Source organism: Ovis aries, chromosome 17, assembly GCF_016772045.2.
Source record: "Ovis aries strain OAR_USU_Benz2616 breed Rambouillet chromosome 17, ARS-UI_Ramb_v3.0, whole genome shotgun sequence".
NCBI classification, from domain to species: Eukaryota; Metazoa; Chordata; class Mammalia; order Artiodactyla; family Bovidae; genus Ovis; species Ovis aries.
Genome location: NC_056070.1, coordinates 715,341 through 734,055, shown reverse-complemented (window position 1 = coordinate 734,055; position 18,715 = coordinate 715,341). Strand labels below are relative to the sequence as shown.

Here is an 18,715-nt window from a genome sequence, read left to right as displayed (position 1 = left end):
GGTCCATCTAGTCAAGGCTATGGTTTTTCCAGTAGTTATGTATGGATGTGAGAGTTGAACCATAAAGAAGGCTGAGTACTAAAGAAATGATGCTTTTGAACTGTGGTGTTGAAGACTCTTGTGAATCTCTTGAACAGCAAGGGGGTCAAACTAGTCAACCCTAAAGGAAACCAACCCTGAATATTCATCAGAAGGACTGATGCTGAAGCTCCAATACTTTGGCCACCTGATGTGAAGAGCCGACTCATTGGAAAAGACCTTGATGCTGGAAAAGACTGAAGGCGGGAGAAGGGAACAACAGAGGATGAGATGGTTGGATGGCATCATTTACTCAATGGACATGATTTGAGCAAACTCCATGAGATAATGAAGGTCAGGGAAGCCTGGCATGCTGCAGTCCATGGTGTTGAGTGGGACATGACGTAGCAACCAAACAACAGCCAGAGTCTCAGCTGCAACTTTCTCAGTCCTTATTTAAACCTCTTTACTGTATAAGTATATAAAAACAAAAAAAACGGTGCATGTGTGCTCAGTCATGTGACTCTTTGTGACCCCATGGACTGTAACCCACCTCACTATTCTGTCCATGGGATTTCCCAGGCAAGAGTACTGGAATGCACTGCCATTTCCTTTTCCTGGGGATGTCTCCAACCCAGGGATTGAACCCATGTCTCCTGCACTGGCAGGTGGATTTTTTTCCACTGGGCTACCTACTTGAAATTAAGTCTGCCCTATAAAGTTTGTCTCTATTCTTCCATCTGTATTTTTTCTAAGTGAAGTAAAGAGCTGTTTTGATATCCTCCATTTTATTAGGTCAACAGAATTTCCCACAATAGCCTGATAAATACATGTTGAAACTGTCAAAAAGTTTAAGAAATGAAGCATTTAAAAAGATAAAACTATTCCTTTTGTTACAAAACAATAATTTAGTGATTTTTATACTTTTCCTGATAAGAATAAATAAAAGGTGACAAACGATGTTTTAAATTGGAAATGGAATAATCAAACAAAATCACATTTATTTCAATAGCTCCAAGTGCAAATACAGCAAGCCAGTACACAGTTTCAGGACACTGCTTTAAGTACAAAGAAAACTTGATATACAAAAATGAAAGGGTAAATAGCAGAAATAAAGCTCAATTTTTTAAAAAAGTTCAAGTAACTTGAAAACCTTTAGACTAAAATAGTCTTACATCAATTCATAAATGCCTTAATTTATAGATAACAGTGGTACATTGTAATCAAAAAGGACTTCCCAAAGAGTCACTTCAAACTGGTCAGCTCCAGATAAGAAGAAATTCCTGGCACTGGCTATTCTGGATTCGGCACTCACTCATACTGTACAGACTGGTATAGTTCAATCCATGGCATTTGATTTTTATGCAAATTCCAAAAAGGTATTTAAAGTTCAACAGGAGGCCAACACCACTACCAAGAGTTCCTGAAATGGCCACTATATATTTAAAAGGTTTAAAGACCAATTTTGGCTTCACGCCTATGGTACAATGTTGGACAATTAATACTCCTTCCATTACTTAAATCCTTTTTGTAAGTTAGCAAAATGGCCCTTAAAACTTCCTCAGGAAAACTATTTAAATATATGAAAGCTCCCACTAGGAAATTAATTAAAAGTTGTTACTATTCTTTTAAATCACTTAGTGGCCAAGTCATATGTATATTTCTGCTCCCCAGAAGCAATGTTAGCTACTAGCTTCAATTCAGGAAATGCATATTTTCCGGAAGGTTTATATGAGATGCTTATTCAGTCTTTTTCTCAACTTTCTTCATCTTTTCATTGTAGGCATTAAATTGAGAGTCTGTTCCAAAAATTCTGTCCCACCATGTAAATGTTGAAGCATAGTTTCCAATGAAGTTCATGTGGTGGAAATCGTGATGCCGAGAACCAGCATAAAAAGGAATGAGATTCAAAGGGTTGAGAGGAATGTCATAACCACTAAAATGAAAATGATAAAGATTATTAAGGAAGTAAACACACCATCAATAATCAACTTGTTCACTGACCATAATATGCTTGTTAACCATTCAAATAACATTCCACTGTACTTAAGTCACTTATTTCTGACATGTTTAAAACAAAAGTTCACAGCAAATGGTACATACTCTAGAAACCACTTTCAGTAATTAAAGAAAAACTTGAACAATTTATAGAATTTAATATTAATATTACAATCAGGAGATGAAGGAAGGATTATAGTAATGAATTCTTAGACACAGATTTTCATGAATTTTTTCTGTTTTAGAGGAATTTGCTTACCAAAGTTTGTAACACCCATACTACTACGTATGTCTTTTAGGAAAGTTATACAAAATTAGTACCAAGCATTACAAAGGTTAAATCTGAGGATTACTGTTTTGCAACTTCTTTATTTCTAACTACAAGTCTAAAATCTGGTATCTACAATTATACCAGTCTGAACCACCCCAATCCTTCCCTCCCTTGAGCAGGCTGAGAAGGAAGGAAATAGAAAGGAGCAATGGAAAGAAAGAAAGAAGGACACATCATCTACCACTTCTCTGCCTAAGATTAGAAGCATTAATTTTGCTATTTTAATGATTCAGAAATAATTTCTAGAATTTCATATTCTGCTTTCACAGATGAAATAAAAGCTCCCCCCAAAATTCAAAAAATATATAATCATGTTTAAATAATCAATTAGGGTATTGTATTAGGCATTTGAAAAGGAATTAGATAGAAATAATTTACCAAAAAATGCCTTCTAATCAATACAAAGGAAGCATGTGAAATATGCACATAATATTTGTCAGTGGTGGGCAGAAATGTACAGAAGTGTTCTATTTGGTGAAGGCTGGATGTTTCAGTATTTTTTTTCAAGTAAAGGTTAGCTTTAGGGTCATTACAGAAGAATAAAATAATTGCTGGCCTGAATTACACTATTTAACCAATTTTTTAATTAAAACCACAAATATATTTCTTTCAACAGTGTTTCAGGAACATTAAACTTGCTTTTCAAGCAAGGCATGAAATCCAAAAGCCAGAAAAAAAATAAAACAGATAGATTTTACTATATTAAAATTTAAAGCTTCAGTACTGCAAAAGAACCATCAAGAATTAAAACTGAAATGACAGATGGGACAGAAAATATTTACAACATATATAACAAAGTTACCTACTTTGTAATTTCATGTAACAACCATGAAATTAAAAGATGCTTGCTCCCTGGAAGAAAAGCTATGACAAACCTAGACAGCATATTAAAAAGCAGAGACATTACTTTGCCAACTAAGGTCCACCTAGTCAAAGCTATGATTTTTCTAGTAGTCATGTATGGATATGAGTGTTGGACCGTAAAGAAAGCTGAGCGCTGAAGAACTGATGCTTTTGAACTGAGGTTTTGGAGAAGACTCTTGAGAATCCCTTAGACTACAAGGAGATGAAACCAGTCAATCCTAAAAGAAATCAGTCCTGAATATTTAATGGAAGGACTGATGCTGAAGCTCCAATACTTTGGCCACCTGATTCAAGAACCGACTCCGTAGAAAAGACCCTGATGCTAGGAAAGATTGAAGGTAGGAGAAGGGGATGACAGAGGATGAGATGGTTAGATGGCATGATGGACATGAGTTTGAGCAAGCTCCGGGAGTTGGTGATGGACAGGGAAGCCTGGCGTGCTGTAGTCCATGGGGTTGCAAAGAGTCAGACATGACTGAGAGACCAAACTGAACTGAACTGAACAAAGTTTACACATGAACCAAAATGTTATAAGTCTCCCTGGTGGCTCAGGCAGTAAAGAATCTGCCTGCAATGCAGGAGAGACCTGGGTTAAATCTCTGTGTTGAGAAGATTCCCTGGAAAAGGGAATGGCTACCTACTCCATCCCTCAGTATTCTTGCCTGGAGAATTTCATGGACCAAGGAGACTGATGGGCTACACAGCATGGGATCACAAAGACTAGGACACAACAAAGTTACTAATACTTTCACTTTTTCATAATAGGTTATAAAACATATAACCTAACAAAAAGTAGGCAAGTGATATAAAATGCTAATTCAAAGAAAAAATTAACTGTTGTCAACAAGCATACAGGTGTGCAGCCTCACCAGTCCCTGGGGAATGCAGATCACAACCCTGAAGGTTCTCTGCTCTCCTAATAACCAAGATTAATGATATTGTCATGTCCAGGCTGGAAAAGGTATCAGAAGCAGGGAAAGCATTCTTGCCGGCTCCTGCTGGGCATGTAAAGAGGGGCCCTTTGGAGGGCAGTTTTGCAGCACTTCCAAAATTTCGTTTCGTCTTCCCAAATAATACATGAATATATTCTCATCATAAAAATGACAACAGTTATAGATAAGAATGCAAAAAATAAGTCTATTATTTGAACTTTTCCCCAATGATTATATTCTCCTGTTTTCTTAAAAACAGTAACATTAACAAGGTTTAACTTCTCCTACTATTAGTCTACTTAGAAAAGATAATCTATGACAATGACTACGAGTGTGTAAAATGGGTGAAAGTGGTCAAAGGTATGAACTTCCAATTGTAAGATGACTAAGCCTTGGGCATGTAATGAATAGCATAGAGGCTGAAGTCAACAGTCCTGTGAATTTGAAAGTTGCAAAGAGAGTAAATCTTAAAAGTTCTCATTACACACACACAAAAAATTGTAACAATGTATAAAGATGGATCAGCAATATATATATCAAACCATTACACTGTATACCTAAAACACAATATGTCAATTACATCTCAATTTAAAAAAATAAGAAAGATAATCTATGACCATGAAGAAAGGATATTTTATGATACCTTCTACCTGAATAGAAAACAAACCTTACCTATGGACATCAATAGTCTCTATCAAACGAACAGTCACCCAGGCCCAAAGGAGAATAACATGGTCACATAAAAGCATGATTCCAATGAAAAATCCAGTTCCAAGAATTATGGTTTCCAGAGGATGTGCATATTCAGCTTCCATTCCAAATGGAGCCTAAAATAAGTAAGAATTGCTTAATATATTATAATGGTTAATTTTATATATGAACTTATCTAGGCCATGGTGTCCAGTTGCTTGGTCAAACACCAGTCTAGATTTGGTGTGAAGGTCTATTTTAGATGTGATCAATATTTAATATTTAAATCAGTAAAGAGGATCCTCTATAATGCAGGTGGGCTCCATTCAATCAGCTAAGGGCTTTAAAAGCAAAGACTGAGGCTTCCCAAGGAAAGAAGGAACACTCACGACTACAGTACAGAAAACCTGTGTGCTTTCCAGCCTGTTGCCCATAGGAATTCAGATTCAGGCCTGCAACATCAAGTCTCTCCTGCATTTCCAGTTAGATGCCCTATAGATTTCAGATTTGCCAGCCCCCACAACTGCATGAGCCAGTTCCTTAAAATAAATCTGTGTGTATGTATCTCCTATTGATTCTTGGAAGAACCCTGACTAATATATACACGTATTTTATTAATTTTCTTTAATATTCTTTTTTTTTCCCCATTTCTTACATGATAGTATACATTCTCCCAAATCATCCCACCTTCTCCCTTTCCCACAGAGTCCAAAAGTCTGTTCTTTACATTTGTGTCTCTTTTGCTGTCTGGCATACAGGGTTACCATTACCATCTTTCTAAATTTATTTGTGCATATCATTTTATAAAACTATATCCCTTCTATATGTTATGAAAATACAGTCATCCCTCAGTATTCTAAAGGGATTGGTTCAAGGACCCCCATGGACACCAAACTTTAATAAAAAGGCAGTATTTGCACATAACCTATGCACATCCTCCCATATACATCATCTACAGATTACTTATAAGACCTAATACAATATAAATGCTATGTAATTGTGTAATTGTTGTGAACACAATTTAAATGTTATGTAAATAGTTGTTCATTCAAGGCAAATTCAAGTTTTGCCTTTAGGAACTTTCTGAAACTTTTTTCCCCAATATTTTCAATGAGGGTTTCCAGAGGATGTGCATATTCATTCAGTTGGTTGAATTCATGGATTCAGAACCCATGGATATTACGGGTGAACTGTATATCTAGTCATACCTATATAAACATTAACAGTAATTCTCAATAAAGATATCTGTTTTTACCAAATATTAGAAGGCTTAGGGATGTCCTTAATATGATCTATTTTAATGGTTTGAGATAAAGGCATCAAAACAACTGGCTTGAATTCTACATGTCATTTATGCACCTGAATTTGTTCTGCCAAGAAAGGGATATTTGATTTATCATATCAGGTAATCAGGATCAGTGCAGAACATACCAATGAAACAAATCTGACAAAGCTAACTACAAAGCACTTCTGATTAAAAAAAAAAAAAAAAAAATCCCTGTTTTGTGGGAAGAAGTTAGCAATGAGGTGGAAAAGCATTAAAGCTAAGTTGAAAACTGTTTGAAAAACTTAATGATTCAAGGTTTGTTGTTTTGGGGTCTCACTTAAATGATCATAACAGCATTAGAGCCTCCATCAAACTGCCAGGTACCCAGCTGTGTGAGTACAGTGCTCTGAATCAAAACACAAAAATGAAAATTTTTCTTTCAGGCCTCAATTTACCATGAAATTAGGATACTAGAAAAAATCTGTAGAACTAGCTTTGTGTTCATGTTTATGTGTGTATGTATTCTAAACAATTATGCCAAAGGAAAATGAAATAAAGACATCACTGACAATTTTTTTTAAGTTCAGATTCTTTAAAAAAATAACATTTTTGGCTCAAAGAGTAAAAAATATATTAAAGATAATTCTAACATACCTGAAACTCATGATGAATTTTATGAATATATTTATATATTCTTTTGTGATGTAAAAGCCTATGTAAGAAATAGTGCCAAGTATCCTCGATCACTGCACAGCCAAAACATCTTGCCAAAAGCATGTACCTTTAAGATGAAAATACCGTAATGAGGATAAAATAACTTACTAAAACAATCTAGACTTTTACCTAGGATCACTGCTGGACACTGCATAAAATCAAATATTATCTTGATTTAACTGGTTATATTGATCAAAAAATTATCAAAACAATACATATAGATACAAGCTAGATATATGATACCACCTGAAGAAGGGTTAAAGAGGCTGACCACCATATCAATTCTAATTAAATTAAAAAATAATAAGTTATAAAATCAGAGCTAAGAAACAAAACTCAAAATTTCTAGGCAAAGAGCAACCCTGATAAAGGACTTACTACTCTTAACAGTACAATCACTTTCTTCTGCCAAAGAGAAGCATGTAAGTGCAATGGGCAAAAATATTTTATTTATATAGGAACAAATACACAAATTCTCTTATATGTTGCATATACAGTAATAGGATAAGCACATATCTATATATTGTACATCTATTCAGGTTTAGTCAGAACAAAAAGCTAGAATACAAAAATTATCTGAACATAAATACTTATGCTCATATTATATATATATACGTGTGTGTCTATATGGACAAAATTTTTATAAACTTTACACTCATTTTTTTCATTTTAGACTTAAAATATATTTTTTCTTGGTATAAGCCTCCGTATCCTATACATAATCATATAACTTCTGTTATAAGAAACTTCTAATGTAAGAAACTCACTCTCCAATAAAGATATTAAAATATAGAAACACATAAAAATGGGAACATTTTAAGTTTCTACTATAGTTTTCTATATTTACTTCCAAGTTAAGAACAAACATTAACCAAATGAAGAAAGAACATAATACTAAAGATATTTTAATTGAATGATAAACCATAACTGAGTATAAAAATCATATCTTTATCTACATACCATCTTGGCATTGTTTCCCAATCATAGGGAATACTGAAATACTCTGTAAAATAATAAGTTCCACAAATCAACGGAAGCTGGATACAAAAGTGATTAAAGAGAAGCACTTTAAAACATTTCCATTGGTTTTCCCATGTTTCTGGTTTATCCTATGGAGAAAAAAATTAAAACATTTAGTATTAGCCTCTGCTATCAGAAGTTTCACCTGAAAACTAAAAGTAAATTCTTAGCTTTTTCTCTAATGTCTATATGGAACCTGAAATTTGTTATTTAATTAATCCTATGTTATGTAGATTCTGTATTATAATTGCTAAGTTACAGTAACTAAGGCCCAGGAACTGTAACACTCACCCTCAACATTCTAAATTCTTGACAACTATTATCACTACTATAAACAGATGAAGAAATTGTCAAAACTCAGGTTCAGGCATAATGGTCCAAATGATCTTTAAGCAACACTACAGAGCAAACCAAAGCAACACTAGAGAATAAGTAAGTCCTGTGTTTGCTGCCCACGGATCATTTACTTTTATCAGGAATTCCAGAGGTGAAGACATGTGTCATGCTACAATCACAGCTGAGTTCTCCCAATTGCTGAGGGAGCTATACACACAGCATTGAAAGCCTTACTATACAGGCAGGCAACACCATTCAGTGGTTTTCACTCCCAGAAATTAGTGCATTTTTCTTCATACACATTGACAGAATTAGAAACTCTGAGCTGAAAGAACTCCAGAAACAAATGTGTCCCGTGGTTCCCAAAGAATGGAGAGCTACTGGCCACAGATGAAGTTCACAGATTAAAATCAAATGAGCAAGTGATCAGTGCAGAGAAATGTTCACAAAGCCCCATCAGGATTATCAACTTGCTCAGCAAGCCATAAAGAAAAGTGAATATGTATTCAATTCAAACGGCTGTACTTAGTTAAGAAGTGCTTTTGGTTTTACAAAAAGATAGCAAATAATAGTTTTTGCTCTTTTAAATGCCCTTACCCCTAAATTCAGAAATCTGCAATGGAAACCACTGACCTCAGCAGAGGCCCAGAGGTCAACCATCTTGCCCAGGAACACATAGGCAGTTATTAGCAGAACTTGGGACTAACTAAAATCTAGGGTTCCAGTATTGTTCCTGAAATTCTTTAGAAGAGCTTCCTTCCCTGACAAAAAAGGGAGAGTTCAACTGGTAATCAGTCAGAGTTGGTTCTAACCTCAGGGTCTCTGTGAATCTCACATCTCAGTCTCAACAATAAAATGAAGGAATTAGGCAAGATTACTTTACAATTTTCTATTTCTGCTCTGAGCATGATCTGACCTTGCTCCTCTGAACTTCCAGTCTGTGACTGGGGACAAAATAAATGAAAGATTCTGGCTTGGGTGGGAAAAGCCACTCTTTTCTCCAAAGAACTATGTTTAACTAACTGGTGATATCTTGGCTAGAATCTAACACTGATGTAGCTGTAGAAATTAACAGAAAAAGAAATCAGTTATAACTTAAAAAAAATCACGATTTACATTTATGAGGGTCACAGATTTCAGAAAGAATGTTTTTAATGTATAAATCTTTGAGGAAAATTCCTAGAGAATTATTGAGATGTATGACATAAAGAAAAAAAAAATCCTGCAAGGTCTATTTCTTTACTTTCACAGAAGTGAATATCACCCTTCCCCCTAGCAAGCATGTACATTAACTGTCTATTCTGTTTCAAAGCAGAATTTTTGGTGTTGCTCCATCAGTGTCAGTGTTTTAGGGTATCTGCCTTCAAAATGCATAAATCTGTAATTAACTTATACTGACTTATTGGCTTGTTTTTAAAATCCCTTTATATTGTGAAAACTTGTATTGATTAATCTTCAGTTAATTTTATTATCAAAAAATCTCAAAGCAGGGACTTTAATGGTTGTGAAACTCAAGAAACACATGCTAAGCACAGACTTGAAGGCTTTCAATCTGTTTATAAGTAACTAGTTGTAAACTAGATTATTGCTTGTCCTTTCTTTTGCCACATTTTTCTCTGGAGTCTTCATAAAATCTTAACTGAAACAGTCTTCATAAAATCTTAACTTTCTCTCTGAAAAAGTTATCACCTCTGCCAGTGAGTCAACTGTAGAGGGCAGAAGGCAGAGAGGGATAGTGTGGCCTGGATAGTCATACAACCAACCAATCAGCCCCATAAATAATGCAGTGGGTGACCCATTGCAGTCAGAATTCCAAACATGCATGAGAACTTAAGACACTCAAACACAATTCTGCCTTTCAAAGCAGGCCTTTTTATAAAAAAACATTTTGGAAATATTGTGTCCTTTATTTACAGTAACAGGATACTCTCCTTTAGGCCACAGCCCTTTTAATTCCTTCTCCCTTTACTCTTTGTTCTTCCCTCCTTTGACCTGGAGTCCACAAGCAGCTGGCCCCATGCAGTATCCCCAAAAAGGATCAATGTTAATAGTTGCTTAACGTGAGACTCACCAGGAGAGGCTACAAAGTGAAGAGACTGATTACAGAGGATGTGTGCTGACTGCCACCAGACATGAACTCAGTGAGTGCAACCTTTAGATGAACATTCCCAAAAGGCCTACTTTACATCAAGACTGTGTGCCCGAGTCTGAGTTTGGCATGACTTTTTGAAAAAAGCTAATAGTAAGCATTAGAAACTATTATAGGTTTACTAAGTGTTGATAAATTCTTTCTTTCTTTAACAATATGGTACAGACTCCTTCCTGAGAACTGTGTCAAACTCTTTAGTTACAAGAGTTCATTATTTTCCCTATGTTTAAACCTGAGAAGACGTACCATGTACACAAGCTCTCAAGAAACACTTAGTGTACTGAAGCAAATACTGAGAAGTTAGGAACATCAACATTTTTTGGAAGATGACATGAATGCTGCAGAAAAACCATGTTATATTTAGAATAAAACAAAATTTTAACACTCTTGATCAAAGTCTTAGCATATTAACAACACTGAAGAGTTGAGACATTAAGGATTATAGTGAATTGCAAAATAATACTCATGAAGGAACAAGATTCCCTTCTAGCTAATTCAAAAATTACAATTTATATATGATAAAACTTCTCCATAAAGTGAGTACAAAGGGAGCATATCTTAACATAATAAAGGCCACAGATGGTAAGCCCACAGCTAACACAGTCAACGGTGAGAACCTGAAAACATTTCCTCTAAGATCAGGAATAAGATAAGGATGCCCACTTTTATTCAACACAGTATTGGAAGTCTTAGACACAACAATAGGACAAGGAAAAGAAACAAAAGGAATCCAAATTGGAAAGGAAGAAGTAAAACTGTCACTGTCTGCAGATGACATGAAAAACCCTAGAAACACCACCAGAAAACTACTAGAGTTTACCAATGAATTTGGTAAAGTTGTTGGATACAAAATTAATATATAAAACTCGATCAACAGATTTTTATACACTAACAATGAAATTAAGGAAACAATCCCATTTACCATTTCAGCAAAAAGAATACCATACCTAGTAATAAACCTACCTAAAGAGATAATTGATCTGTACTCAAAAAACTCTTAGGACACAGATGAAAGAAACACAAATGGATAACACAAACGGAAAGATACATCATGTTCTTAGATTGGAAGAACTATTCTACTGAATTGAATTATTATTAAAATGACCACACTACCCAAGGTAATCTGTAGAGTCAATACAATCCCTATCAAAACACCACTGGCATTTTTTTTAGAACTGGAACAAATAATTTTAGTATTTGTATGGGAACACCATAAAACTCATAGAAGACAACACATCACAATAATACCTTTTTAGATCTGTCTCCTAGAGCAAAGGAAACAAAAGCAAAAACGAACAAATGGGACCTAAACTTTGAAGTATGTTTCTCATAGCAAAGGAAACTCCTGACACCACAGGCAACTATTGAACGGGACAAAATATTTGCAAGTTATTTAATTTGCAAGACTGATTAGGGATTGATATCTAAAACATATGATTAGGGCTCATATAATTTGATATAAAAATGAGCATAAGACTTGAACAGACATTTTCCCAAAGACATACAGATGGTCAATACACACATGAAAAAATACTCAACATCACAAATCATTAAGGAAATGCAAATAAAAATCCCAATGAGATATCACCTCACACATGTAAGAATGGCTATTAATCAAAAAAGACTACAAATACAAATGTTGGTGAGGATGTAAAGAAAAGGGAACCTCGGTACACAGTTGGCACAAATGTAAACTGGTGCAGACACTGTGGACAGTATGGAGGTTCCTCAAAAGACTAAAAATAGAATTATCTTATGACCCATTGATTCCACTCCTGAGTATATACCTGAAAAAACAAAAAAAACTAATTAGAAAAGATACAAGCATACCATACATTCACACCAGCATTCTTTACAATGGCCAAGATATGGAAGCAATCTAAGTGTCCATCAACAGATGAATGGTGGAAGAAGACGGGGTATATACACACAATAGACTACTCAGCCATTAAAAAGAATGAAATTTTGCCAGTGCAACAACGTGGATAGACCTGGAAGGTATTATACTAAGTGAAATAAGTCAGAGAAAGACAAAGATGTATGTTATCACTTAGATGTGAGAAAAAAACCCGAACGAATGAATAAAACAAGACATAGATTCAGATCTAGAGAACAAACTAGAGGTTACAACCAGCAGGGAGAAAGAGGGAAGGAGTGAGATAGAGGTAGGAGATTAAAAAAAAAAGAAGTACAAACTACTACATATAAAATAGTTAAGTAACAAGGCTCTTACTTCCTTGTTACTTCCCTGTTACTTGTTATTTCCCTTGTTAGCTTCCCCGGTGGCTCAGACGGTAAAGGATCCACCTCTAATATGGGAGACCTGGGTTTGATCCCTGGGTTGGGAGGATCCCCTGAAAGAGGGCATGGCAACCCATTCCAGTATTCTTGCCTGGAGAATACTCATGGACAGAGGAGCCTCAAAGGCTACAGTCCATGGGGTTGCAAAGAGTTGGACACGAGTGAGTGACTAAGCACAGCAAAACAAGGATAGCATAGGGAATATAGCCAGTATTTCATAATAATGTAAGGTGGAGCATAATGTACAAAAATTCCGAATCACAATGCTGTGATTCAGCATTGAAACTAACATCTGAAACTAATTTATTGTATATCAACTATAACTCAATAAAAACTTTTTTTAATTAAAACTTATAAACTCAAATTAGATAAACATCACATCTATTGAAGGCACAATTCAACAAATTCTTTCTGAAACCTTATCAGTAATGATCTAGGGTTGTGCTGTGTAATATGGTAGCAACTAGAAATGTGGCTATTGAACATTTTAAATACACTTAGTCTTAACTAAGATGAGTTGAAATTAGTGTAAAATATACACTAAATTTTGAACACTTATTGTAAGAATAAGAACACAATATATCCCATTAAATACTTTTTAATTTTGATTACTTACTGAAATATAATTGAGATTTACTGGATTAAACTAAATACATTGTGAACATTATTCCCCCCCTTTTGTTATTTTTAATATATTCTAGTAGGAAATTATGTATGCGGCTTCATTACATGTCTGTTGGACAGCCCTGATGTACAGTCTATTTTCAGTTACAAATTATATTTACTTTAAAAAAATATTCAACAAGACTAATGATAATACTCCAGTACAAGTCCATTATACTCACCTTTTGAATTTTGTACTTTTTCATGTAAGGTATAAATTGAAACAAAAATCCAGGTAAACAGAACAAGAAATAAAGGACCTCATGAACGATGAGAGATCCCCACGTTGCAATCTGGAACTTTGTATAATTATTCAACATATAGTTCCAAGCATTTTTAAATGGTTCCTGCAGAGGATTCTCAGGCAAAAGTGAATCTACATATTCCACAGCCAAGGATGCTGAACTAAAGATGCTGATACTTTCATTTGTTGCCATTTTTCAAATCTTTGCAGACAGCCTTATTATTCTGTAAATATAAATAAATAAGTAAATAAGCAAGCTAAACAACAAAATTATGAGATAACAGGTTTTAAAATGCTTCTGATTAATTTTTAAATTGCTAAAGGAGTGCCAGTCTCTCAGGTCCTAAACCCATGATTAAAAACACCAGTCTACAGGATGTCATCACCACCTCCATTTGTAGATAGGATTTAAAAGCCACATGTTAAAGTTCAAGAGAAATATCTAAAAAATAGTGGATACGAAATTTCAAGCCATCTTTAAGGAGACTTATCAGTGTGGTCTCCCAGGAAAAACTTGTAATTTCAAAGAGCAATAGCTGGGTTTAAAAGTATCTCCCAGGAAAAACTTGTAATTTCAAAGAGCAATAGCTGGGTTTAAAAGTATCACTTAAGAACCTATTTAGAAAAAGTCTGCCAAATATGACTACATAAATACTAAATATTTATAATTGGGAATAAAAAGACAACAATAAAGTCAAAGATGACAAAGGGCTACAATGAGTCCTTTAGAAAAAGCCTAAAAACCCAACAGAAAAATGACAGACTATTCACAGAAAAATAAATACAAATACTAAGCAAATAAACAGCTCAGTTTGACTCAAATAGGAAATGCATCCTAAAACAAAAACTTAGTTTCACAGAGCGCCTAGCAGTAACACTTTGGGGAAACCGGCATCACTGTACATTGTTGATGGGAGGATTAGTTTATTCTTTAAGGAAAAAAACCACAGTATTTATTACAATTCAAAACGAATACACCTTTTGAGCCAGCAATTTTCTCACTTAAGTACACAAAGATGAGCACACTAAGACTGAAGGAAGCATTGCTCACAATAGCAAAAACAAAGAAAAATACAGCAAGATGTTAGGGCCATCAACAAGAAATGAATTAAATAAATTCTATCAGGTCCTTCCAAAGACTGAGGAGGAAGATTTACATATTCTACATAGAAAGACATCTAAGTGAAATAGCAAGTTGCAGAATGTATAGGAAGAGCCTTACCTATGTTTCTGTGAAAAGGTTATGTCTTTATCTATGCACTTTACACATATATAAATAGGAGAAACACACAAATAGAAAATGCCTATGCATACATGGTAGGGAGGGGTTATGAAGAGGAGAAAAAATTTACCTTCCATTTTATACCTCTTATAATTTTAATTTTTTCATGAGTATGTTCACTTATAAATAAGCTTAATAGGCCACCAAATCAAAAAACAGAGAAACTTATAAAGAATGTCACTTTCCTAAAAATGTTCACTGATGTCCCTTGTTTATAAATTATGATGGGCCACTCTAAAAATAAATATATTAAACCTCAAAAGCATTCTTAATATTGTTTAAAATGCTCCTTTGTCTTAGAGCACCACCCCATAACCCACTCAACTATGGCTAACCCTTCAATAACACAGCTTTGAACTGTGCAGGCAGGTCCACTTAGACTTAGTTTTTTTTTTTTTCAAAAAACAAATTGGAAAAACTTGGGGAGATTTGTGACAATTTGAAAAAAAACTCACAGGTGAACTGCATAGCCTAGAAATATAAAAAAATAAAATAAAGTTAGGTATGTCTTGAATGCATAATACATGAAACTGTCAAAGTGTTAGTCTCTCAGTCGTGTCTGACTCTTTGTGACCCCATGGACTGTAGTGTGCCAGGCTCCTCTGTCCATGGAATTCTCTAAGCAAGAACCCTGGAGTGGGCAATCATTCCCTTCTCTAGGGGATCTTCCCAACCCAGGGATCAAACCTGGGTCTCCTCCATTGCGGGCAGATTCCAAATCTAATAATGTTGAATCAACACCACTTACTAGCTGTGCGACCTTGAGCAAGTTAAGTAACTTCTCTAAGCCTCAGTTTTATTATTTGCAAAATATAAATAATAACAATAACTAGATGATGGGAATCTTTTCATGATGTACATGTATATCAAACCACAATGTACATTTTGCTAACAGAACCTCAATAAAGTTGAAAAAATAAGGAATAACAATATAGTTCTTCTAAAGACTCCAAGAAATGATACATGTGAAGTACTTATGTTGAGGTGACACATAAGCTAAAAAAAGCTAACAATTATTAAGCGCTTTATATACACCAGTAACTTCTAACAGTGTCACATGCTCTCTCTATATTATAGACTTTACTCCTTACCATAGCGTCAAGGTAGGCACTTTTATTATTTTCATTTTACAGATAAAAACTGAGGTTTAGAAAGATTAATTTTCCCAAATTACAAAAACACTAAGTGGAGGAGTCTGTGCTCTCATCCATATCATACTGTGATCCTAAATAATAAAGCACACAATAAATGGTATAGTAAGAGAGGAATAATTCTCAAAGTTCACCCAAGCCTCCTGAAAGAGTATTCCATACAGGCTGTCTTCATTTTCAGATTTCACATCCACTCTCTAGCAATTAAAATCAGTTTTGTATTCTAATCAATGCACTAAATTTACTCTTAATAAAATCACTGTTTCCCAGCTGCCAGATCCAACAAAAATATTTTGGAGTTTATTTTATCTGGCCCTTAAGGAAAATTTGATACTTCTCACCTTGATATACCCGCCTTTCTCGCTTCTTGGGATTCACATGTATTCACTCTGATTTAACCTGTGGTACTATTTGCAGCCACTGTGCTTCCTGCTGCTCTCACCCTTGATAAATAAATATGATTTCTTCAAATCACAAAATCTAGGGAGGAATACAAAGAAGTAACAACACTGTCACAACATCTGTGATAAGAGCAATAAAAGGTTGGAAATATAAAACACAGAGGCCCAGGGAACAGATACTAGAGAAAGAAGCATGTAAACTCAAACCTGGAGTCTGGAGGGAAGGCAGTTAAATCTAATTTAACTAGATTAAAAGAGAGTAAAGAGGGTGGGATGGGGTCGATGGGTGGTTTTGAGCAGAAGAAATATCAGTTCTAGAGACTCAACCAGGAGATAAGAAAGGATACAGCACTTTCCCATTTAGTATGTCTGTGGTACAGCTTTTGAGAAAGAAAGGCTCAACAATTGAGGCTGAACAGTTTCCCAGAGATGCTTGATTTACTCCTTCCAACTATTCTACAGTGTCAGGAGTGATCATATCTGTTCCCTGTTGTGAGAATATGCTGATATCCTCTCTCTCTCTCTAAAACCCCAGGTTCTGATTATCCAAAGTACATTGGCCATCTCCAATTTAGGCAGTTTGGAGGCATGGCAAAGTCAACATGTCCCAAAATTCGGCCACTACTCCTTGCAACCCTTCCCACATACTCCCTCCCTACGTACTTAACTTGGTGAACTGATGCCACTATCTACTTAGTCATCTAGGACAGAATTTTCCAGATCTCTATCTCTGCTGCCTGGATTAAGTCTTCAAACACTTCCCAATTTAGAAACAACTGGTTTAATTAACATTCAGGAGTTTACTCTCTAGATTTAAGGGAGGGAAAAGGATACACTACTGCCAACTGAACAAAAGCAAAAAATAGGTATTAAGGAAGAGAGGAGAGGGGAAATAACAAGTGAATTTTATTTCTCTTTTTCATCCTTGCACAATTGGATTGACTTGAGGTCTGCTACAGACTCAGAAAAAAAGAAATGTAGTTGTCTGTGGCTCCCCCCCCCACACACCCACCCAGAAACTTTGAAGTTTCCCTGTCTCTGAGACCTGCAAGCACTGCCTGTTGGCCTTTGCCCGGCCCGGACGCCTGGCACCTCCAAGTGTGCCCTTCTTAAACCCTCCCTCTAAAACACGACGCCAGCATTCATGCAAACAGCAGACGGGGTTCAGCCCTTCGGCAGACCCTTAAAGTTTCAGGGAGTGCCTCCCCACAGATGAAACACCTGGGCCTCTGCTCTCCTTTACTCTCAGCTTTTCGCCCCCACACTCCGTACTGATACACCAAGGTCTCTGACTGTCCTCCGCTTCGGGCCTCTCTGGCCACGAAACAGCATCTCTTGCCGGTATAGCCCTCTGCCCAGTTGCTATTCACCCTTTAGAACCCTTCCAGGACGCCCTTCCCACCCGCGCGCCCCGCCGCGCATACAAACAGATCTTGCTTCTTCCTTTTGTAGAACTCTGGTCACTCTGTCACTCTGGGCTGTGACCACTGCCTGGTTCCGACATTAAGAGATTTCACTCGTTTTCACCAATACCTGCCGCCAGGCCGTCCGTCCCGGCCTCTGTACGCGGGAGCCAACCGAGGACCCTCCACCCCAGTCCCTCACCTTGCGCGCCACCCAGTCTGCAGCCGCCGCCTCCAGAGCTGCGCTAGGCGCTACCACTCGAGAGTCGACGGGCTCCTCCGCCGTTATTGGCTTGCGTGGGCTCCGCCCCGCCTTCTGAGAGCCGTGATTGGCCTACGCAGCTGCCGGCATCGTGTGACTCGAGCGAACGCGGCACTGGAAGCGCGGCCATTGGCTGCTCAGATGGAGTGAGGATCGTGAGAGCTAGGCGTCAGGCCAGTAGCTGGTCCGCCAGCCAGCCTAGGCTGACGCGAGGCCGTGAGACGTCGCCTAGCAACCTCAGCCCCGCCCAGCACTCGCGCCCCTTCCAAGAGCATGCGCACTCGGGGAGTTTGCAGGCGCGCCGGCCCTGAAATCTTTACTATGCGCTGTATTCACTGGCGCCGCTTTAACTCTGTTGCGCCTGAAGTTTAGACCTCTTTCTCGTCCCAACCCCAGTGTCTTTAGATAACACCTGTATGTACGTGGGAAATGGGGAACTCCAAATGCAGCGCGATTCCTGTTTGAGGACGGGAAGCCAAGAGTCGAAGGTTTAGAAGAGACGAGGCGCAGCAGTTGGTTTTGCTGCCAAGGTCGGCCGCCTCCCGCCCCTACGGGGATGCAGAGGTGTGCACGGATGGGGGTAATCCACGAAATTAAGCTTTCGCTTAAGAGAGCCTTTTAAAATTTGCACAAGGGCACTACTCGCTCTCGTTGAAGGCACTTTCTATGCAGGACTGTGCAAACGGGAC

General features: G+C 36.7%; 1 protein-coding gene across 5 annotated transcripts; it reads right to left on the bottom strand.

Moving 5' to 3' along the window:
• Window positions 1-980: 980 nt before the first annotated feature.
• Window positions 981-18,025, bottom strand: MSMO1 (methylsterol monooxygenase 1). 5 transcript variants are annotated; one of them, XM_015101478.3, is made up of 7 exons: window positions 17,786-18,025; window positions 16,302-16,440; window positions 13,466-13,751; window positions 7,775-7,923; window positions 6,755-6,881; window positions 4,816-4,970; window positions 981-1,954 (listed from the first exon to the last, which is right to left on the bottom strand). In XM_015101478.3, the coding sequence occupies exons 3-7, from the start codon at window positions 13,718-13,720 to the stop codon at window positions 1,759-1,761; spliced, it is 882 nt and encodes a 293-aa protein (XP_014956964.2). In that variant the 5' UTR covers window positions 13,721-13,751; window positions 16,302-16,440; window positions 17,786-18,025; the 3' UTR covers window positions 981-1,758. The 5 variants fall into 5 exon arrangements, with proteins under 5 accessions (XP_014956964.2, XP_014956963.2, XP_027836105.1 ...); XM_015101477.3 differs by having other exon boundaries at window positions 17,895-18,025; XM_027980304.2 differs by having other exon boundaries at window positions 17,967-18,025.
• Between the last annotated feature and the right edge of the window lie 690 nt (window positions 18,026-18,715).

Coding starts and splice junctions, on each gene's coding strand:
- MSMO1 (XM_015101478.3), bottom strand. CDS start 13,720: ATGGCAACAAATGAAAGTATCAGCATCTTTAGTTCAGCATCCTTGGCT. Junction 7,924..13,465: donor AAAAGTACAAAATTCAAAAG/GTGAGTATAATG, acceptor TTTTCTCCATAG/GATAAACCAGAAACATGGGA. Junction 6,882..7,774: donor TGGGAAACAATGCCAAGATG/GTATGTAGATAA, acceptor TTCATCTTAAAG/GTACATGCTTTTGGCAAGAT.